General features: G+C 42.1%; 1 protein-coding gene across 8 annotated transcripts in view; it reads left to right on the forward strand.

Annotated features, from left to right (window-relative positions):
• The first annotated feature begins 3,898 nt into the window (after positions 1-3,898).
• RAPH1 (Ras association (RalGDS/AF-6) and pleckstrin homology domains 1) overlaps positions 3,899-23,457 on the forward strand; it is an 89,250-nt gene continuing 69,691 nt past the window's right edge. The window contains exon 1 of one of the 8 annotated variants that reach the window (XM_035571779.2): positions 3,899-4,244. In XM_035571779.2, the coding sequence (XP_035427672.1) occupies positions 4,065-4,244 (180 nt within the window). In that variant the 5' untranslated portion in view covers positions 3,899-4,064. Of the gene's footprint in view, positions 4,245-11,517; positions 11,803-11,875; positions 12,032-12,304; positions 12,515-13,774; positions 13,797-23,457 lie in introns of those variants that run through there. The other 7 variants (XM_035571792.2, XM_035571819.2, XM_050711718.1 and 4 more) reach the window with 7 other exon arrangements.

The following is a 23,457-nucleotide window of genomic DNA, read 5'->3' on the forward strand; positions in this document are numbered from 1 at the left end:
AAGGAGCCTGCATTGTCCTCATGGTCCCCACCAGGACTCGGTCTGTATCTGGAGGACATATCCAGCAGTTCTTGTTCTGGAATCTGGGTTGCACACCCATTCAGTACTGCTGATGGGTGAGATCTGGTCCAAAGCCCATTAAAGTCACCAAGAGTCTTCCCTAATTTGAGTTGGGGTCAGAGCTTTGGAGGATGCATGAACTCCAGCCTTCCCCTCCTGTGGATAGCACAGTGGTGATCTAACCCACAGCTGCCTTCTGAGAACGTGTTTACACAACTGGGGAAGTCTTGGCCTCTAGAAGATAACGGACTTTCCACCACAGGCACTGTTCAAATGATATTTAACAAATAACATTCAGACTCTTGCAGTCTCTCTGCAGTACTTGCCCTTTAAATCCCTTTTCAAACCACACAGAAATAGAGCATGTATTGTAGTGATTTTCTTCTATTCTCTTCCACCAGATAAACCAGGGAGGGGGGCTGTGACCACTGTGTCTTGTGGCTGGTGGAAGTAAGTGGAAATGGAAAATGCTGTTTGTAGGAATCCTATGTTTGCCAGGATATTTAGAAGTAGGGAGTGGTGATGAGATAACAAATTCTTTGAAAGCACTTGAATTTATTTAAGGAGCTTTTTCTTTTCTGACATGCAAAATAAATGAGCTACATGTTGGAAGTTCATACTAAAGATAGCTGTGCAGATACAGGAGCATCACTGAGAAACAGTGCTGCCGCTTTAAACGAGCTACTGGGGACAAACTGCACATGCCTACGGCTGCACCACCGCTGCTGCTGGGCTGAGCTGGCTACACAGCACTGCAGAGCCTTGCCTGTGGCTGTGCCGCTACTCACAAAACCTCAACACAGGCCAAAGTATCAAGCAAAAAGCGGGACTCTGCATCCATGGTGGCTGGCAGCCCTGGGCAGAGCTGTGTATGATGCTCTGATTAACATTTGAAGCAACAAGCCATTGTTCTTTCATAATGATGAAAGGATGGACCTAACATCCATGGTGACTGGCAAAGAAATGCTGTGGCTTCCAGGACTGTCTTTTAATGCACCATGTGACAAAAAGAGAGATGAGGCCAGGTTCCACCTGGAATCCATCATGATGACTTTCTCTGGTACCAGTGCAGGCACAGGGATCTCCTGGACTGAAGGGCAGTGGTCCTTGATCCTTTTTCAGAGCAGAGTGGGCACCACAGACCCAGCACCTCTCCCTCTGGTCCCTCACGAACGGCCAGTCAGCACAGTAGTGGTTACTCAGAAAAGCAGATCGGCTCACCTGTTCGGCATCCCAGGCCAAGCAGTGAGAAGCAAATAAAGTTCCTGTTCCGTGAATTAGAGAAACTCTTTTACCCGTGCTTAATTTTGACTAGGCATTTACTGGGAAAGGACTTGAGCAGTGTGACTGAATGACCATGCCAATTCAGCACTGCCTGTGAGAGGTGCTTTCCCCCAAATCCTCAGCCTTCCCCGGTCTGGAAATCCAGACAACAGGGCAGCAGAACGCCAAGGCTCCAGGCATCCAGCTCTTCTCAGAGTGCAATGGTACCTCTGCCCTGAACGACATCTGCACAGCTAGTGCTTCTGCAATAATTTAAAATAGAATGGACCAAGCCGCAAAATCCTTATTTTGATAAGTTGTGTTCAAACATGATTTTTCTTACGAAAATGCTGACTGCTGGGGCTCATATCCATGAAGAACATTGTTGTCACAAGGGTGGGTCTCCCAGAACTATACAGGTAATGTTTTCACGGCAGAGCGGGGAGGTCAGCATAACAATTGCTTATATTAGTTAACTGTAACCTCAACCACTACATCAGACTTACTACTTCCAAATAGGCTTTGGATACTCTAGCATAATATTTTAACTCTAGGAGATGAACTTTAAGTTTCAAATGTCATATTTAAACTCCTAAATATAAGTGGCCTGATTTTCCAGGGTGTTAAACATATGCAATGCCTGTTGATTTCACTGAAATGTGAGTGCCTGCCAAACATTTTGGAAAAACAGGCCATTTTATTTAGTCATCAACACACAGACTCACAAGTTTAAGCAGCCAGGTTTGAGACCTTTTCTTGCTTCACGCAGTTCTGCGTTAGCAGAAAATCACTTCCATTAAGAAATGTCCTTGGCCTGCTCCCTCCCAGCCCTATTCTGCATGTTATGAGTATTCATTTAAGGCTGATTTTGCAGCAGCAAACAACAAAACCACATCAATTTGAAATATTCCTTTTATTTTTTAAGCAAAATAAATCATTTCATAAACATTTAAAAAAATGTTCCTCACAGACAATGACCTCATTTTTGCACAGCAATTACTACTTAGACAGAAGGGAATTTGTGCTGCAGAACTCAACTCTCTTTAGTACAGATGACACATTTCAGTGGGAAAGGCAAAGTTAAATACATAGCAAGTTAAATACGCACAGTGGGTTCCAGCCATATTTGGACTGTATCACAAACTAAAGAACCCTAGAAAATTAAAAATGAGCGCTGCCTCTCAACTCTAATCGAGATTTATGGTGCTCATCCCACGTGATGCTTGCTAAGAGAGGAATAGTAATGCAAGTAGCAGGAAACAATGTGCCAGGTCAATGCTAGACTGAATTTGCCAACTGTTCAAACAGTCCTCCTACTGGAGGGGCAACTAATAGAGAGGGGAAAAAAAAGATGTAACCCATATAGTTTACACTAGCCCAGCATTAGTTACAATGGCCAAAATACTTTCTACTTAGGACTCTCTCGTGTATGTTAGAGTTATAAATGCTGCCAAAATTTCCTTTCTGTGATTGATATATTTATATATATAGATATATATGTAACAGCACAGGCTTTTAGAGGTCTTAGCTTTAATCCTAGACTTTCAGAGAGAATTAGCAGCATGTGTTGCCTGAATACACTCTTTGCTATCCATGGAGTCTTTAGTTTCAAAGGAGGCAACAAATATATCAACACCTAGGGAGCGATTTGGATCTTGAAATCTTGAAGCAGGAAGCATTTATGGGAGGTTGCAGATAGCCTGAACACACATGCAGGACTGGATATTGCAGACTAAGGGGTCTCAACATAGGCTCAACAGCAACAGAAAATTAATTAGAATTACCTTTCAGTTAGCGAAAGTAAGATGGTGAGGCAGCAGACAGGGTTAGGGAAGATTTTGGAGGCCTGCAGATGTAGCAGAGGGTGAATTTGTCTCTTTGAAACTTACGTAAGTCTTTTGGAAGAAGAAGAAAATATTTTTCTGGGGAATGGGAGTAAGCTTCTGTGCATCTTACTTATACCATCTTGCATACAACGTTCTGACCAGCAGTAATTCAGGCTCTGGTTACATCGTTTTCTGGAGAAGTTACGCTTCTTCCCTCGGAGGCCCTGGTGATATGGCGAGAGGCGGATCTGTGCATGGGGTCAGATGAGCAGGATGTATGTAACAACAGTCCTGCTATCAGCTGCTTAACGCGAGGCACTACTGGGTTACTCACTGAAAGGGAAATCTGGAACTATAGGGATGTGGTCTTGGCATGCTGGGGATCTGGTTGCAACTTGACATTTAGTGGCAGGCTTTCTGTTTAGCTAGTTAAATGTGTTTACAGTGATGTAAGAATAGCTCAGAACAAATCATACTCCCACTTTTCTGACTTTCCAGACACAACCATAATGTTTTAAACACGGGTGCTGGGCTCGGTCTATGTCTTTGACAGTGTATACGACAAACCCATGACACAGTCATAGTTGGATCCTAAATAAACCTGTGTAATAAACATATCGAAGCAAGCAAAAGACTAAGAGCATATGGGGTGCTGCTGGGGCTGATTTCTGGTTGGCTGTAAAACAACAAAAAAAACCGAGCACTGCTCATGAACTATCTAAAGGCGACACAGCTGTAGGCATCACCGCTCCCCCGGCCTGGCCCAGCTGCGCAGTGCTCACCACCATTTTTTGGCTGTGACTGAGGAGAGCTGCGGGAAGCAATAAGAACCTTGCCACATCCTCCTGCAGCCACCAAGGGCCTGGCACTCCCCGTCCTGCTCCCCAGTCCTAGCAGAGGAGCAGGCAGTGCAGGATGTCTGCCTGTGGCTGCACACGTGCTGCCCAGCCTGGGGAGCCGTCACCCACAGCACCAGCACAGCACAACCTGCCGCAGGGGCAGGCCTGCAGCTGCAGCCCAGGTCCCTTTTCTGGTGAGGCTGGAGCGCGGCCAGGCAGCTTGAATGTTCTCCAGCACCTTTGTAAATCAGCAGGGGTAAGTCCCTGGATATGCCAGGCTTCTTTTGTACCCTTTTTTGTTTGTATTGTAGCAGGGCACAGGCTCCGGTGCAGAAGTGCCATCCTGACAGAAGGTGGATGTTTGTCTGGAGCTGCTGAAGCAGCCCTGCAGGCAGTCACTCTGGCCACGCAGCCTGAAGGCTGGATGTCTCCAGTCGAGCCACTCTAGCCAGACCAACCATCCACAGTGTCCAAGGGCACTGAGCATACTGGTTGCACGCTGGCCTTCGGGGCAGTAGGTCTGTAGCACAGCTGGTGCAGCCTGGCTGGACACGTGGGCTTTACTGCCTGCTGCATGAGTCAGTATTGCCATCCCAGACAGCGGTATGGGTGTGGTGGCCCAGATCCTGCCCTTACTGTCAGTGCTCTTCTATGCCAGATATTCACACACATGTAACAGGGGACCTACATCTTACTAAAGAGCTGACAGTCGGTTTTGACACAATAGAAAAAGGGGAACAATGTCAGATGGAGGAAGTGGGAAAGGAAGGACGAGAATAGCAAAGATAAAAACAGGCAGTTATGTGCATTGATTTTGTGCACTGTAAGCATTGCCAGATTGCTATTTTGAGACATTTGTATTCCTACTGGTTCCAGTGGTGGCGGTTACAGATGTCAAAACGGAATGCATATGGAAGAGGTTTCTCAGGGGCCATGCAGTGGCTTCATATTTTTGTTCAGGGAGTTTATTTTAGAATATAGAGGAGAAGAGAGGTTGTACTTCTAGGGGATGGCGACCGTTCAGTTGAAAAGGACTTAAGTGAAGAGGGTCTATTGGGCAATATGAACTGGCTACATGAGTAAATGCACAGGTGTACAGTTAGTGGGAAATAATGGAGACTGTCCTTTGAAGCTGTTTTCACTCTGTGATCTCTAGTTTGCTACTGGTCAGTATATACAATAAATGTTGCATGTTTTTTATATCTGTTTTAGGCCTAGGTGTCAGGTAAGTAATCAAGAAAATCATTGATTTTTAAATCTAATATCACAAATAACTTCTTGAAGTACATTTGTAGATCTTAGGGCTGAAAAAATGTCAGTTTAGTACAGGTTTATGACCTTTCCAGTCCCTATTTAATATGCATATAAAAAGACATTTAATAAGAAGGCAGCATCCAGTTATGACTGTAGGCTGAATTACAGAAAAGCTACCTGCCACAATATGATGATGAGTCAAAAGTAGCCACTAGGTCCTCTCTTCTTCTGCATGTACACACTGATACAGTGCAAGGGAAAAATAGTTTTAAGATGCTAATAGGATAAAAAGTACCTTTCACCTGGACAGTATCATTTTGCAGGATTTCCCTCATAACTTGAAACTTGCCTGTCGATCCTTTTTCAGAAAGCTTGTGCACACTGACTCAGAAGTAATCCTCTAATAAGCAATATAAGTGTGGCAAAGTAAGATGGAGGGGGATTTTACTTCCAGCTTTCTTAACACCATATGTTCACTTGATCCCACTCTTCATTTAGTTAGAGGTAATCCCTGACTGCTTCAGTATAAATTATATGCATACTTATATTGTGTGTGTGTACCCATATGTAGCATTACACATGTGTGCAGTGTTAGACTTGTAGAGAAATCATACTGATACTTAAGGCAGTTGAGTTTTCCTGAAGCAGACACTCACAAGTAGTCTACATCAGAAATATAAGTTGAGATTCAAGAAGGATTTTTTTCTCTGAGAGAATTACTAATGAAGATTGCTTGGATTTTTGCCCATCAAATCTTGAGTAAAAATCTTGAAAGTTATTCTGAAATGCCATTTAGTTCTTCCTATCTCAACACTGAAATTATTCCAAAAATCATGATGGCTCTCTTACAAGTCTGGAAACATTTCATGGGACATGTTAAACATGCTGAAATGTTTATTGTTCACTTTTCATTTCAAAACTAGAGTTTTGAAATAAACTGTAAAAGTTTCAAGATACAATGAGAAAAAAACTGAAATTTACTGTTCAAAAATCTACTGTCCATTCATCTCCAGCTGTTCAAAAAAGAATCTGAAATGTCCCACAACTATTTTCAATCACTTGGCAGTTAAAAACAACTGCAGTAGTTTAAACTATTTCTTTAAATAATGTGACAAGTCCAGCCAATGTCACTTCAAGTGGTCAAGACAGAAATTCCAGTAAATCCTAATATATGATTTACAAGGCATATGTCAAATAATTCACATATGCACAAAAATGACATGGAAAAAAAACAGTAGTGCTATATAAACATTTGATAAAGTTAAATAACACAGAACTTCTGTAGAAAGCTGTACTTTCTACGCAGTCGTGCAACTTGGTGCCAGCTGGCTCCAGAAAGGGAAAAGGTCCACTTGAGCACGGCACTGTTCAGAATGGGATCTGGGTGCAAGGCATGGCTTAAGATCGCTGGGAAAGAACATTTAATGGTAACTGGAAAAACAGAAGTTGTGCCAGCACTGTAACAGAGTTGTGCAGAGTTCTCTCTGCAGCTCCAGCAGCTGTACTACATCGCTCCAGTGCATACACACAAAGCATCCCCTTGCAGTTATGGCCAGTGCACAAATGGGTGCACCAAGCGCAGCACTGCGAGCTGGTTGAGGGAAGGGATTGTCCTGCTCTGCTCTGTGCTTGTGTGCCTCACCTCGAGCACTGTGTGTGGCTCTGGGCACCACAGTGTAAAAAGGACATAAAACTACTACAGTGTCCAAAGGAGAGCTACAAAGAAGGTGAAGGATCTGGAGGGCAAGATGTACTGAGTGTCTGAGGCCCCTTGGTTTGTTCAGCCCAGAGCAGAGCAGGCTGAGGGGAGGCCTCATGGCCAATTTCTTTTCCCATCCCACCCTGCCATTCACCTCATTTAGTATTTTAAACGTATTGTGGAGGGTTTTTTTCTTTTTGTTTGTTTGTTTTAATGTTAAGTAATGGTTTTTGTGACTGCAGGACTTCTGGCATTTCACTGTGGTGTAAATGGCCAAACCTTTGCCATTACACCACAGCAGGTTGGATGATTTAATGCTTATGAAGGTACGTGTGACGTCTGCTCCTATCATGAAAGCTCTGGTGCTGTTAGAATGCATGTATGGAAAAGAATCACTGTTTGTATTTTAAGTGGGCCAGATCCTCATAATTCTTACGAATGAATGACATCATAATTTTCAGAGGCATCACTCAAAGAAAGTAAAGATATTCCAAGGTGTATTTACTAGCAGATTTAGTTGCTGCCATAGCTTTCGTTTTTTTTTTTTTTTAAATGACTACCCTTACATGTAGTGACTTCTCCAAAAAGTGACCATGCCAGAGTCAAGGTCTCCTACATTAGCATTTGTTTACATCACCTCCCTTGTTGTTGTTGACCCCTCATTCCAGTTCATGTCACTGTTTTTGTTTTTGTTTTCCTGTGCTAATGGGCCTTTTCCAAATGCATCTTCTGTACTGAGATTTTTTTTCCTCTTGGTTTTGAAGATAGAAAAGTATTGGCTCCTCCCACCTCCAAAAATATGATGAAAAAGCTTCTTTTGTGAATAAGTAGCACAACTGCTGTGGTTGGGACCCACAGCCACGTTATTTCCCCTTGCAGTCATACTAAGTCAGATGAAGGAAAAAGAGAGGCAGCTAGAGTATTAATAGAGCCTGGGAGCATGGTAGATCTTAAGTCTTGTAGCTGTGCTGCAGAAAGCTACTCGTTGATCTGCCTCTCAGTAAGAAACTCTAAAAATAAAGGTATTTTACAATATTTTTTTTTCCTAAAGATATAAAAAATATACATTCTAATTGCACTTTAGAGAAGGAAAACTAATAAAGATGATTGTGCCATTCCTCATTAGTGGAAATGCCCTACAGTTAACCCACCTCAAGCACTTTCAGTATCACCAAATCCGTTGGGTGGGATTTTCCAAAGTGCCAGCATTAGCTCAGCCCTGCTCCCATTAAAGTCATTCACTGATTTCAGCATGGGAGCAGACTCCAGAGAGTCCCTGTGGTGCTCTGTGTGATGGAAGATCCTAACCTTTGTGTGTGCTGTTGCTTCCCTATATTTACATGCATGGCTGCATAGGTGTTCAAATACATTTGTGAGGGCCAGTATTTTCCTCGGAGGACCTAAAAAGGAACCAGTAAGTCAGCTGTGCGGAATAAAGAGTAACGCAGGGTAATAGAAATCATGGAGGAAAAGGGAACTTCATGTAAGATGAAACTTCATCAGGTGCCTGGTGCAGTCAGTTAATTGCAGCCTCTGTATCCCAAATCACAGAGCAAAACCTTCCAGAATACATTTTCAATATTATTTTGTGCAATATATTTTCTATCTATGGAATCCAATTGCCATAGGCAGTCATCAAGGCAAAGAGTTAAGTAGAATTTAAAAAAGGATTTAGGAAGCTTTGTGAGCAAAGACAACATTTGCAGCTGCATGCGCTAGATTAAAACAGTGCAGGGGGCAAACAAGCTTCCTGCTTCAGCAGCATAAGCTGATTGCTTTGAGGGGCAAGAAGAAATGTTTTCTTGCCATGTGTTAGCTCTGCTGGTTTATTGAGATGTGTGATGGGATGGTTTTACTTTTCACTAAGGAGTGCTCACAGTGATGAATGCTATGGGTTGTTAGTCTGTGTTACGGCAACCATGGTATTCCCATAAAAAGAATCTCAGTTGATGAGTCCGTAGTGAATTTGATTGCTGACCTTGGCTCTGAAAGAGACTTCCTCTCTGGCTGTAGGTAGCTTACTCTGTGCTCAAAACCATCACCTGGGAAATGGGAAGAGTGTACTTCTCTAGTTATCAGGAACACAATGAGGGGAAAGTACATGAGAAGAGGTGGTCGTATTTTCACTCACGCCCATTCTGTGCTTTGGATTCAGACTTGCCATCCCACTGTAAATCAGGAGTATTTTAGCTGGTATTAGTCAAGAGTTTTCCTGATTTATTCTGATGAAATGAGTTCAGAAAATGGTGCTTTCATATTCGCTTGTTTGTAGAGCTCCTCTGTTTGAACTTGCTCCCACACAAATAGCAGCAGCCTATCCTACAAAGGACAGTAGCCCTGAGAAAGTCTAGTAGTGGCCATAATCTAGAACGGGAGCAGTTTCTGCAACAGATTATGCATCGTGCTGGCTGGTTTGAAGCTCCAGAAGCTCCTGTCTAAGCCTTCACTCTTGTTGCAGACTTCTGTTGCCATTGCACCTGTTGCTTCAATGTCCAATTCTCTCAGGTGTTCTTGTTTACTCTGAACAATAGGTAACAGCTGAGAGAAGACATTTTTCAAGTACTGGCTGAATCACCTGAATTATTTATGTTAATGGCTATGGGTGCTATACCTGTTGCTAAGAAATGCCATAATACTTCATCATAACTCCTGTTTGGAAACACCATTACTGCTGGCTGAGCAGCAAGAAATATAGTATAGGTCGAGCAAGTTATTGGTGCACAAGAAAGGTTTTAAATGATTTTGTACCCTGAACACTTTAGCTGGCAAAAATCTAAGAACAGGTGGAAACTTTTTCTCCTTCTTAGGGCTAGCAGGGGTCACAGGCACAAGACATTCTGTATATAGCAGGGGTCACAGGCGCAAGACATTAATGTGCATATAGACGTACCTGTGTATGCACATACATATATAGTTTTGATTGATAGGGTCTGAATCAGACACGGGCGGTCTTCACACAGAATCACAGAACGGTTGAGGCTGGAAGGCACCTCTTGAGTGGCCTTGCTGGGCAACCTGTTCCTGTGCTTGGTCACTCACACCGTGAACAAGTGCTTCCTGAAGTTTAGCTGGAACCTCTTGTTCCATTTGGTGTCCCTTGCCTCTTGTCCTGGTGCTGAGCACCACTGAAGAGGGCCTGGCTCTGTTCTCTTTGCAGCCTCCCATCAGGTATTTCTAGACATTGATAAGATCCCCCCTGAGCCTCCTCTTTTCCAGGCTGAACAGTCGCAGCTCTCCTCACAGGACAGGTGCTCTTTTCCTTTGGCCATCTTGGTGAACCTCCGTTGGGCTCTCACTGGGATGGCCAGGTCTCTCTCGTACTGCGGGGGCCAGAACTGGACACAGTCCCCAAAATGAGGAATTTCTACTGCAGGAGACTTTGGGGTTTCTTTGGTCCAACAAATCAGTCAAGATGGGAGGTGTTTGTCTGGTTTTTAATTTTGAACTCTCTTAAGTCCAGCCTTTACCTGACCTGCCTGGTGTGTCCTTTGTGGAAATTCCCCGACTGTCCAATGATCCAAATGGCTACCTAGTTTATGTTTTCTTATTCAGAATGATTTAAATACAGAAAATAAAACCTCTGAAGAGTTCAAAGTTAAGCTCAGCTGCCAATGCTACTCAGCCATACTTAAAACTGAGACTGATAAGACAACCTTTAGGAAGAAGGAAGGGTCTATAGCCATGGAATGATTGCCCCTGTTAAAAACAATGATCCATTTTATCCTTCCTTCTCTGGAAGCAGATACAGCTTTTAGCCTATTCAAAAAGCTTGCCTACTTTTATTATTTCATTAAGTGCTAATTTTATTGGGAGATATACGACTAAATCCCCTGTGCTACTTTGAAAACCTTATCCAACATTTATGGCAGGTACGTGCTATTTCCCTGGCCCGGGAGATGATTTTACATCAGTAACTGCTGTATGTAATTGGGTAGTGGCTCTGTGGGATGCGTATAGATCCAATCTCGGTGTCACTCTTTAAATGGTCTGGCTCTGCTTTCTGCCGTGCATTACATTAACTGCGCTGTCTGCTTAGACTCAGGGCAAATTAACAGGTTTGATATGCAAAAATAACACTTCCACGCGCCAAAGGCAGAGCTTGCATGAGCCAGCCGCAGCCTCTTTTTGCTGCGATTCCCGAGCCGAGGGCGCGAAGCTTTGCACGCTCGATGGCCGTGCAGCTCCTGCGCTGCCGGGGCGCTGAACGTGACAGGGCAGCGCGGCCGCGCCAGGTCTGCAACTGCCTGGGCACGGCACGCGCCGGCCGCTCCTTGTGCTGCCCGCGCGCCCGCGGTGCTTGGGCGCCAACCGCCCAACCGTCCCCCGCGCGCCAGCCGCCCCCGCGCGCCAGCCGCCCAACGGCCGCCCGCGCGCCCGCCGCCCAACGGTCACTCCCGCACCCGCCGCCGCCGCCGCCTCAGGGAGGCCCTCGGTCGCCCCCCGGGCGCTGGCGGCGAGGCGGGGCGAGGCGAGGTGCGGCCTCCGCGCGCCGGCAGTCGGGCGGCGGGGGGGGGGGAGCGCGGAGCGGCGGCGGCAGCAGCGGCGGGGAGCGGCGGTCCGGGAGCGGCGTGCGGGGCGGGGCGGGGAGCGGCGGTGCCTGAGTCCGGCGCGGACGTGCTGCGGCTGCCGGGCGGAGGCGGTTCCGCGCCCGGCGGAAACAAGCAGCGGGGAAGGAAGGGAGCGGCGGCGGGAGCCGGGAGCCGCGGCCACCATTAGTCGGCGGCGGGAGGAGCGGGAGCAGCAGCAGCAGCCGCGGGGGGCTGCGGGCGGAGCGCGAGCGGAGCGCGGTGCCGCCGCCTCGCCCCTCCGCCTCGCGGGGATCGCCGCTGCCCGCCGGGGGCTTCCCCGCAGCCAGGGCGAGGTGAGCGGGGAAACGCCTTGCGGGGGGGGGCGCCGCTTCCTGCTGCTGCCCCTCAGCCCGGCGGGCGGGGGGTTTTCTCAAAGCGGGTAAATGCCGAGGGCTGGGGGAGGCCGGGGTGGGTGAGTGGATGTGGGCGCCCCCCCGCACGAAGCGTCCCTCAGAATAGGCTGAGAAGCGAGCCGGGGCTGCGAGGGCTGCGGTGTGTGGCATCCAGACAATGTCAGCCCGGGTGAGTCTCCACCCTGTGGAGCCGCAGGCAGGCGGGTCCCCGGCACGGGCACCGCCAGGGCGCCGTGGTGTCACCCACCGGCAGCACGGAACGCGCTCAGCCCGTGTCTGGGCGCGGGAGGGAGGGAGGGAGCCGTCTGGGCTGGTCGCTGCAGCCTTGTGGGGTTGTGGTCGTGGTGGTTTGGGTTTGGTTTTTGGTGTTTGTTTTTTTTTTGGGGTGGGGGGGTGGTAGCGGGTTGTTGGTTTGTTTAAAACCTGAGTCTTTAAGGTTTTTAGCTATACAGCTTGGTGAGGGCAGGCTGGGTTGTGAAGAGTCTCCAAGGCAAAGCTGTATCTGGGCTGGTTTTCACGATGAGCAGAGGCGTGTGTGTGTGTATACATACATGTACATATATTTAATTGTACCTGGAAAGTCATTGATGGTGGGAGGGGAAGGAGTGTCTGTATACATGTGCGTCACATGACCTGCGTAAAATTGCTACAGGTATGCTTATTTTTCTCTTATATTAACGCTGTTTTAAGAAGCCAATAATTTACCAGTCCATTTTGGAAGATTTCATTTCTTTTGGGTTTGTTTTCTCATGTGACAGAAAATAGTCCCTGCTGTGTTCAGGTACTGTCTCTGTATTTTGCCGTTTTTACTAGTATTTCAGTTGTTTTATGGTTTTCTACCTAGTCACAGGTGTTCAGAAGGGAAAAAGCAGCAGTATGTGTGGTGTCGTTTCTACCGGAAGGTACAGGTGCACTCAATTTGGAACAAGTGCAGTGTCTCATGCAGCTGTTACCTCTAGGTTGCCATCCACATGGCGGAGGAATGGGCAACTACTGTTTCCTGGGACTGAAGAATCATACCTACGTGTAGCTCCATTTTAAACATAAATGCCTCTTTTCATCTGTTTCCACTCGCTCCTTTATCCTCCAGACAGGGACACATTAGCTTGTAAAACAACATCGAGCAGAAAAATGAGTTTAGATGCTTACTGATAACACTTACTGCATCTAAAACAGCAAACCTCCATGTTTTACTGTCTGCTTAATCAGCTTTTCCCTGGTAAGAAGTTTCCTATAAAAAGAGAGGAACAGAAAAATCACTTCCTAAATCATCTTGAAGGAAAAAAAAAAAAAGATTATAAATTCCAGTTCTGGGAATATTTTAAACACTAAGAAATACGGATATGTCTATATCTTCATATAATATGCTTATATCCTTCTTGGGTGGGTGTGGTGGTTAGTGGAATACAGAGCTGTTTCTCTGTGCCTAAGTTGATGTGTGGTTTTTCATCTCAGTGGGTGAAACTCCAATTACTTTACAGAGCTCTGCATTAGGAAGGATTTTTCTATTATAGAGCAGAGAGGTAAGTGGCCTAAGGAATTTTTTTATTGCCCTACTAGAAATGTTATTCTCAGATAATTCTGTAACATGGCTTGGTTTTTAGACTCATGATATGCAGTGAAGGATTCTTCTGCCAGTGTTTCTCTGACTCAGCATGGGATGACAGAGAGAAAGGTATTGCTAAGAGAGAAGCAGCAATTCAAGGAAGCAGTGCAGTTTACCAGCTGTTAATCTCTCAAAAGGTTATTAAAAATAATGTGAAAAGAGACACTGACTTTTCTTATAATTTTGAATCAGCTCTCTTTGTATAATATCTTGAGACCGTTGCTTTCAGATTTGAATTTAAAATATTTTTTTTTTCCAGGGGAATAATGCATTGATGTAAATTGTTTTGAACTTCCCGTGTATTATATCCTGCTCTTTCCTTAATAAGGTAAACCATGGTACAGAGAAGACGTGTTGATTTACAGGACTGTACGAGACAGCTTTGTTAACTTTTATAGGTAATGGTTCAGTATGGTTGATTTTAAGAGGCTTTATTTTTCAAGAGGGAGTCCTAATAGTCTTTTGAGTATCCGCATATGTGAGCATCTCCTCATTCCTTCCTATCCCCAAGCTGCTGATTTTTTTCAGCTGTGAAGCTATTGTGTTGCTTCTCTATTTGATTTTTCATGGAATATTAACATGCTCTTTTGTCTCTTCCTTCAGCATCAGGATTTTTAATAAAAATCAGCTAACTTTTTTTTTCCAGGAAAAAATTTGTGCTCTATATTTAACATCTTTATGCTGTATTAGTCTTATCTTTACTGCTCGTACAACTTATGTTCCTTCTTAAAATGTCTTTCAGCAACTGGAGGGGAAAAAACAGAATCTATCAAACTGGGACAGAGTTAAATCCAAGTGACGTAGCCAGTTAGCCAAATAGTGTGAAGAATAGCACTGAAGATCCTAGTCCTTAAATAATCTTAACAGTAAGCTGTCTTAATAGTAGAAAAATCCAAATCTCTTGTGTGGTAAAGGAAGCCAAAGGTTGCAAAATAATTGCACTGCCTTTTCTGGTATGTTCCGCAATAGTTTTATTACTGAATTTTCCAGTAGAAGAGAATTGAAATAATGTGCTTCACAGCTTCCCATTAACATCTGTTCATATTGAGAATCCCGGTGATAAAATCTAGAACTTGCTATGGGCACTTAACAGAGCAAAAAATGTCCAACTTTTATTTCAGCCCTCAATAAACCAAGCACTGGGTGCTTACTTCATGATGTTTCACACCCTTTCCGTGCACTCACTAGAAGAAAACATGTTGGTTTTTGGCTGAATCAGGCAATATCAGATAAACAAGTTTTATAAAAGGGGGGGCAGTCCAAGGTATTTTCTTGCTGACTAAGGTTTAAGTTTACATAGACAAGTCAGCAAACTGGTGAGTAGTCAAATTTACACTATTTTTACATGTAGTATAACTAACTCTCCTGTTAATTTTGTTTAAGAAAATGTAGCTGTTATTAACATTGTATTATTGAGCAGTTCCTTTATTCAAAATATTTTTCTATCACAGATGATGAGTATGTACTTTGAATGCTTTCCATCTCTAGGAATGTCTACAAGGTTAGGGAATGCCAGTGGAGAAACTTGCACTGTAATTACCTATTATAATTGCTAATCTGAGTAACAAGGTATTAAAGTTTCTTCGTGTTCCTCTGTAAGCATTATTATTGCTTAAAAACTGTGTTCATTGAAAATGGCATACTATTTTCAAAAGCTGAACGCTTGAAAGTAGTAATAAATACTTAGCTCAGCATACCAGTGTCTCCTAGAAAGACATATGATTCTTTGACACAAGTTGCAAATAATCATTCTCATAGTTGAAAAATCTTATAAAGAATAAGATGTATCCTCAGCATACTTTTTATGTGACTGCATCAAGGTGTATTCACTGATAGTTTTTGAATTTTCAAAGAGTTAGTCACTTCTGAATTTTGGCCTAAGTAATAATTTTAATTATGTGGTAGGACAGTCTTTAGTTAAAATCTTTTATATCAGGTGTTACATAAATAGTATTTTTCTTGAGTTTGGTCATTTTTTTCTTCGCTAATGAAGAGTGAGCACTTGAAATGTCTTGTTCTGTGCACTGTCATTCAGTTTGTTAGGAACTAAATGGAAGAAGGCCATGTGTGTGAGATTGGCCTGAGGTTAAATATCAGGGAAGTTATTTTTTGCCACTTTATTAAATAATGAATTGGCTGAATGCAAGAGGTGGGGGGAGAGAGAGAGAAAGGAGGGGGCAGAGGGAAGCTTGGGAATTCTAGAGCTACTAAAAAGAAATACTTTTGAAAAATTTTTAGCCATAGAAGAGAATTTTTACCTGTTACTGTATTACTAGTCTTACCATGTGCATTTAAACTGCTGTAGTCAGAAAGATGATTGAATCTTCATTGATTCTGGTGTTTCTTTTTAGGAAAGCAGGCTGTAAAGTGTAAGTTTTTATATGAAAATATTATTTAGAGTCTGATGAAGGGATTACCATATATACAGTAGCAGACTGTTATGATACCTATTTTTTTGAGTAAATATTTTCATTTGTTGAAGAGCTCAAGTTGCTGCTAGAAGTGTGCTGATGTTGAATAGGGCAAATGGTAAATTGAATAAGGATCATTCTTGTCTTTTAAAAATTGTCTTAAGCATCATCTGTTGTTGAAATGTTAGTATTGTATTGTTCTAACTACCACGTTTGAACTCTGCTGAAATCTTCCAGACCTGTTGTTGCAGGGAGGCCAGTACTCTGGCAGTGTAGGTGCTGGGAACAGCAAGTTGTGTTCATGTGTTAGATGAGAGCTGTTTTGCTCGAGCCGTGTTAACATAGATCCAAGTCACCTTGTTGTTTCCTACGGTTTATTACAGCACAGAAGCTGGTTTCTGTTGGATAAGGATTAGAAAGAAACAAAAGTGAGAAGGGTAATGATGCTCTCTAATTTTACAGCTCTGATCAGTTTATTAATTGTGTCAGTACTGCACTTTTATTTACGAAGTCCTTGAAAGCTTAAACAGAACCTTGTCAGTTCTCTCAAATGCACATACAAAGTGGGAAAATACATGAAATAAAACAGGTACCGATTTATCTGCCCCCAGCCTCCTGTATCCTTCCTACTGTTTGACAGCTTTGGGAGCGGTTGCATAGGGACTGATGGAAAGAGCTGTTCCAGGGCTAGCGAGAGCTGAAGGCAGCGGATGGCACAGGGTCCTCTCCCACTGCCAGTGCTTGGTTGTCTCATCTCGTCCCTCCCACTCCCCAAAGACTTAGCAACTTGCTGTGCTTTATAAGACCTGTAGTATTCCTGGCATTTCTTTCTGTCCTTAGTAGTTGGTTAAAAACAAACAAGTGTAACTGCTCTGTGCTCAGAGTTGAGGTGTGCAATGCCTCTACTTCTGGTAGTGTTTTTTAGTTGTTGCCGTAGTGACTTTTCCAGCAGGAAGGAACAGTTTAATAGTTTGCTCCTTAAGGAAAAGCTCATAGTGGAGCTTATTTTCCAATGACATGTGTAGACTTAATCTTGGTGCTTTAAGAACAGCCGTCTTTAGCATAGAAATAGTAGTTAATTCAATGTCATTCTAGTCTTAATGTCTGAACTTGGTTACAGAGTGCTGGTAAGAGTGCTCCCTTAAGCTAGAAACTGTTGTCAAGCAAAAAATTTGTGCTTCTACTATCCTGCCACTGTATCTCAGTGATTTGTGAAAAATTTCAGATTGCTCCAGGAAGTTCTGCAGAACCTTCAGTAACTACTGCAGATTTCTTCTTCATTTTCTGAAGGAGTGTGTATGTTCATCACTTAAAAAAAATCTTTTTGAAACTGTTTGAAAGACTTAATTGCTATTCTTTTGAAACTGGTAAATTTGCATCATCTGCTTGTAAGAGTGAATTGTGAAGGTTGTGTTGCTAAGTAGTGGTAGAAGTGCAAATAAAATATGTTAAGGGTTGATAATAAAATAATCCTGTCTCAAACAGTTGAATTCTTACTCTGCTATCGTTGACACAGTTAAATCTCTTCAATATGTATTACGAAATTGCTTGCTTTATTCAACATTAAAAAGTTTATTCAATGTTTATTCAACATTTAAAAGTTGAGTGAGTTACTCCATACTGTGAAATATGCTACCTTTACAAAATAGAACTCACATTTTTTTTCCTTCTTTTTTCTGTTATGGAATTTTGTTCTTTTGGAACATTCAGATGGTGGTAAGACAGTTTTGCCCCAGTCATGTTGTTTTAATCAGTGCTGAAAACATTCTGTAAGTTTTCTTTAATGTTTCTGTATTTCTTTTCAGTCTTTCCATTGACTGTTACAATAAAATACCGCTTTGTTCAAAATGCCTGCTTGATTAGTTTAACTGTTGATAAAACATACTGAAACTGTTTGACAGATTTTCCTCCCTGTCAAAGAGCTTTTAGATGTGTAGTGTTACTTTTATCCTTAGCTCTGTGAAGTAGCTGATCTTTGTAATATACTGTTAGTAAAAAGACAAACGTTCAGAAGGAACGACTTGGGTGCATGCTTGTGGGCTTTCCATCAGTCCATCTTTTCACGATGAGATGTCACTGATAGGTTTTGTTATAGGGGCTGAAGAAGATAGCGTTAGCAAAACAAATCTACGTATTTTTTGGAGAGGAAGGAATGTCGCTTTGTTCAGTATTTAAAAATTTCCAAACATTAATCTTTATACAGGTGCATTTGTTACACCAGGGATAGCCTCAGCTTTGCAGTTCTCCCTGCTTGCATCCCTGATGGTGCTGACCCAGTCTTGAGAATTTTATCTTCCGCTCATTGTTTTTCTAGCAGGTCACATAATGAAATGTTATTAATAGAGCTAAAGAGAAGCAGTTAAAATTAGAGATCATTTTTTTTCTTCTGCTTTTCCTGGCTGAAATGTATTTAGATGTTACCTAGCTTTAGTGACCACTAAACTGTTCTGCATTCAAAGTATCCTTCTAAAAAGACACTGGGGAGATTATTTCCACAGAAGTTCTGTAACCCGCTTTACAACGTGATACACAACATGCCAGACTGGTACAACTGGAGGGGTGATCAGCTGTAGTAAAAGATAGAAATTAACAGGGGAGCTGTTGAGAGAGGAAGAGAAGCTACATCCTTGTATATATCTTTCTAGACCATGTTTATATACTCTAGCAAAATGAGTGGTTCTCTTAAGCCTGGGATGTAAACGCATTTTTAAAAATAATGACAAACTCCAGGCTGCTGTTTGCATCTTAAGAGCATTAAAAGGCATCTGTCCAGAGCTCCAGAATCATTTGTAGAAAATAATAATGCACCACGATTTCATAAATGAATTCATTTGCACATCCAGATGACAAATGTTACCTACGCTTCTTTTGTGAAAGCTGATTTACAAAACTAAGGTGGATTCTAAATGAATATTGGAAACAATAAGTTTTCAGGCTGTTTTCAAACATCTCATGAATTAAGCTAATTTCTGCAGTTTAGCAATAACCTTTCAAAGGTGAAATTGGCATGGGAAGCTTGTTAGTTAAGACACCCTACCAGTGGTTAAAGTACAAGATGCTGTATGTGAAATAATTGGCGTATCGATTCTAGCTTCCTTCAGAAGCAAGGACAGGGTTCACTGCTCAGGGTGGTTCCTCCCGGTTGTTCTCTGTAAGGCACGTTGCTGATGGGCTGCGCCTCTAAAATAGAGCCTCAGTATTTGGTATTATGGTGTTGGCTATTCCTAGGCAGCTTCCTGTTCATGTATGGTTGTTTTGGATTTCATACTGACTTGCTTGGTTCGTGCCTATATAGTGATGAGGCATCTTGCATGGGATTTTTGATTCTGTGCCAGAAGCCAAGAATTCCAAGCTCTTTTTTTTTTAGGCATTTTGTTTTTTGCTGTCTTGCTTACTAGCAGAAAGATCGCTGTGATCTTGTTGCACCCTCTAAAGTTGAGTTAACAGTTGTTGGAATCTTTACTTTTACTATACTAATGCAAGTTTGGACTTCCCAGGTGCCTACAATCATTCTTGTTCACAGGTGACTAAAGACTTAAACAAATGTGTTTAATAGAGCATTTATTTTTTTTCTAGTGGTTTGGATTGTAGTAGCTGTTTCTGATGGCTTAAGAAAAGCAATTTTAGCTATTAAATAGTGGTGTTTTATTTAGGCAATAGCAAAAAAAAAAGGCTAGTAATTTTCATTCACTAGTAACTGCAGAGCACTAGTACTGACTTAAACTTGTCAGTTGCTTTGGCTGTCTCTGAGCATGTCACAGGTAAGGAAAACAACTGTCTAGTTGGGGAACAGAAGGATCACTTTTTGTTTCACCTTTACTCAGGTTTGTCTATTAATAAGTAACTTAGTGATATCTTATGATAAGTTCTGTGAAACTGAAAGGCTATTTGTCAGATTCATGTGCGTATCAACAATATATTCTTGTCTAGGTAGGGAGGAAAGAAATTGTTTTCCTAATGAAATGTTTTGTTGTTCGGGGTTAGAGAGCTCACAGATTCTCTAGGAGGTACGTAGCAGAAGTGAAGTCTCATTTTCAGCAGTGACATGGAAGGAGAAAGAGGGCCACAGAGAAAGAAGTATGAATGTTGTCTTTCCTTCTAGCAGCTGGCAGAGCGGAAAATCAAAGCAATGGGGAAATGAATGAAATTCTTAGGAGGAACCACATATTCGCATCGCAGTTCTTAAAGTGAAACATGCAGTGTCTTTTTGAAGACTGCCTTATATTACCTAAACTGCTATTGATAGTGCATCATCTAGCTTAAGCTTTTGTGCTTGCTATCCTAGTTAGGGAAAATCAGAGTTTATTCTTAAAATTGAAATGAAAATTGAAAACAACAAAAATCCATTCAAATGCTTCTGATTGGCTTAAACGAAACCTATTGTGATATTATTCCTATTTAGTCTTAATCTGTGCAAAAAAGTCAGAAAGCTTCTCAAAAACAAACAAAACCCCCTTGGAATGACTTACTGCTGCATTGTAATGACAGCTCCTAAATTATCTTTTATCAGCTGAAATGGAATATTCCTGGAATGACTAGTGCTCGTTGTAGGGTTGAAAGTCCAGTATAGAGCAAACAATTTTTTTTTCGGATTGTGCACTTTCGACTTTCAGTGGTGTTTCATTTCTGAAATGTGATGACTTGGGCATCTCTTTTTGAAAAGATGGGTCATTCAATTTTCATCCTCCTGAAGCACTGGGCAATATTTACCGCTGTTATATAGGATGTTAGCTTGGATAGACTGTCAGTCTCAGAAGACCGGGGAGTGATTTTGTCTTTTTTTCTGTGCCTAGAGCTTTCAAAAGAATATTAGAGTGGTTTGTCCTTTGTGAAAAAGAGATTGTCAGGCAGAATGAGCGAGCATAAAGAAGAGGTAGGAGGTTCAGGCTAGACATCAGGAAGAGGTTCTTCACTGAGAGGGTTGTTGTGCACTGGAACAGGCTCCCTGGGGACATAGTCACGGCACCAAGTCTGTCGGAGTTTAATAAGTGTTTGGACTGCGCACTTAGTCACAAGGTCTGAATTTTTGGGTAGACCTGTGTGGTGCCAGGAGTTGGACTAGATGATCCTGGTGGGTCCCTTTCAACTCGGGATATTCTATGATTCTATGATTATTTTCATTTAATATACAAGATGTTTACTCCCACTGTCATGGAAAGAGTTTAACTGCTATTGCTTGCTTTCTAGCCTAAAGACTGATCTGAGTACAGTACCTGAGGCACATTACTGTATCATCTGTAACGTCTGAAATTATTCCTCATATCATCATACCTCATATCATCATTCCTCATATCATACCATCTGATGGTGTGATCTGATCTTTCTCATTTTAACATGTGTGTATGAATCATTATGTTGCTCTGTACTGTGACCATGGGCTAGACGCATCTTTGTAAAGTAAAAGGTGCATTAGCGGTTGAGGAAGCAAGAAGTGAACCCCAAACCAGTAACACAATTGGTCTCCAGTGTTTGTAGAACAATAGAAAGTGAGCTTTAAAGAGGTGTCTTACCAATACTTTTTTTATTAACTTTAAGATCCATTTAGTATGGAATTCTCTTGGATACAGCTGTTGACAGGCTGTGAGCATTTGACAACAGTATTTCTACATAAACGATCTGATTAAACATGATACAACGTTAGGAGACCTTGGTATGTCTTGTGTAGACCATCATTCGAGTTGATACTGTCTAAATCTTTATTTTTGCTGCTTTGAGTGAGTTGGAAGGCAAGATAAATGGCCAGTTGTGCTCTCATGAAAATGTTAAAAATTACAGCTGACCTTATGTTGTCTGCATTCTTTTTGCCTTCCAGTATGGATTTAAATACTTGGTTTTACAACTGAACATGCATTTGCTGTGCTGTGCCACAGGAGTTGAGAAGGCATAGCCTGCTAGCAGATTTGGCAGCTGCTTCTTCATTCCTAAAATGACTTTTGTAGGGTTGCTTTCCTTAAAATGTGAGTGATTGTGTACAAATGTTGTGTAGTTACCTTGTCATCTCGATAGTTTCCCCTTTGAATAAGTTCCAGGTATTTGCTTTTAACTGGCTTATGCAAACTGAAACGGATCAGGGGTTTGAAATAATGAAATATCAATAGTGGTGTTTAACAGCAAAAGCTTAGTTTGCGTGTTCCTTAGGTTCTGAGCTTTTGTTGGACTGTGTCTGTTGGTACTTAAGCAAGGTTCAGGCAGTATAATTGACAGTAATACGGAATTAGCATATATTCAAAAAATAAGGCTTCTTGTTTCCTTTTTTGTTTTGTTTTTTAAAGTATGATTAAGTACATATAAAATTTGGAATATGTAGGTGGTTAACCAGTTAAAAAGTTAAAAGATTAAGTCACTTTTTGGAAAGAAAATGAAAAATTTTGCCTGACACTACTCATTATGGCTGTTAGTGCCGTGATGGAGTCATCTATTCAGCTAAAGATGACCTCTCATGGGGGAATTTAAGGTCCAGTAAAAGAAGCCCTTAGTTTACTTGGCATTTCTTTCCTAACTTTCGAAGTTCTGCTTGCCTCTATAATGTTAGCGGCAACGTTTCCCTGGGGTGGGGAGAAGGGAGGGTAGCAGTGGTCTGGTCCTGTGTGCATCCAGAATTGTCTGTGTACGTGGAACTAGTTTGAACATTTGGTTTGAGGCTTGTGTATTAGCAGCAGTAAATAATGATGATTTTCCTGTCATTAGCTGTGTATGCAGTAGCCTGATACTTAATGAATTGAGAATTTAATGGATACAGATAGAGAGCTGTGTAGTCTTCATATTTTTCTTGCCACTATGCTTAATGTGACCTATAAGAATGTATTCAGAAAAACTGTTTGCAGCTAACTCTGATCTTTTTCCTTCAAAAATGAGTAAGCTATGCACTGAAATGATACCTATGACTGTGCATTCTGTAAATAATTGATTTGTGCCTTCTGTGTATTGCTAATCTTTTTTAGTGTCTTGAGGAACAGGGCATTACTTAAAAAGAGGAAGTTAGGTCTGCCACAGAGGAAGCATTATATTGTGGATTAAATGCTGTCCTTGCCGTCTTTGAACCACACTCTGCTCTCTCTCATTACATCCATACTTTTTTCTTTATACAATTTTCCAGTTCTCTTTGAGTTGTAGACAGCTGGTGGTTTCCAGTGTTCTGTGTGTAGCTCTGGTCTTCTTGGGTATCAGTCTTAGGATGTTTGCCTCTGTAATGCTCCTCGATTTGAAACTGGATAGGTGGAAAAATGCTTTTCTTTCTGTTCACAGCTCCTTTTCTCATTTGGGCTGAAGTTTGCATGCAAACAAAATGCACGTAAGGGGGGTTGAATAGTACTATTAGCTGTTAGCTCTGTGTTGTGTGTGTGTGTGTTCTCAGAAGAAATTCTTTAGATGGTGCACAAGAATTGAAGAAGGTCTGAGAACTTGCTTTCTGTGACTTGCTTGCATGTTTTAAAATATAAGCTCAGGTTTAATGGAGCTGGAAGGATATAATGTTGGAAGTAACCTTACTAGTTAGCATGGACAGCTGTGGATGATTACACAAATGTATTGTTCTTTTAGTTTTCCTCTGAGAGAAGGTTGTGACTTCAGATGAAGAGT

Source organism: Cygnus atratus, chromosome 6, assembly GCF_013377495.2.
Source record: "Cygnus atratus isolate AKBS03 ecotype Queensland, Australia chromosome 6, CAtr_DNAZoo_HiC_assembly, whole genome shotgun sequence".
Taxonomy (NCBI): Eukaryota; Metazoa; Chordata; class Aves; order Anseriformes; family Anatidae; genus Cygnus; species Cygnus atratus.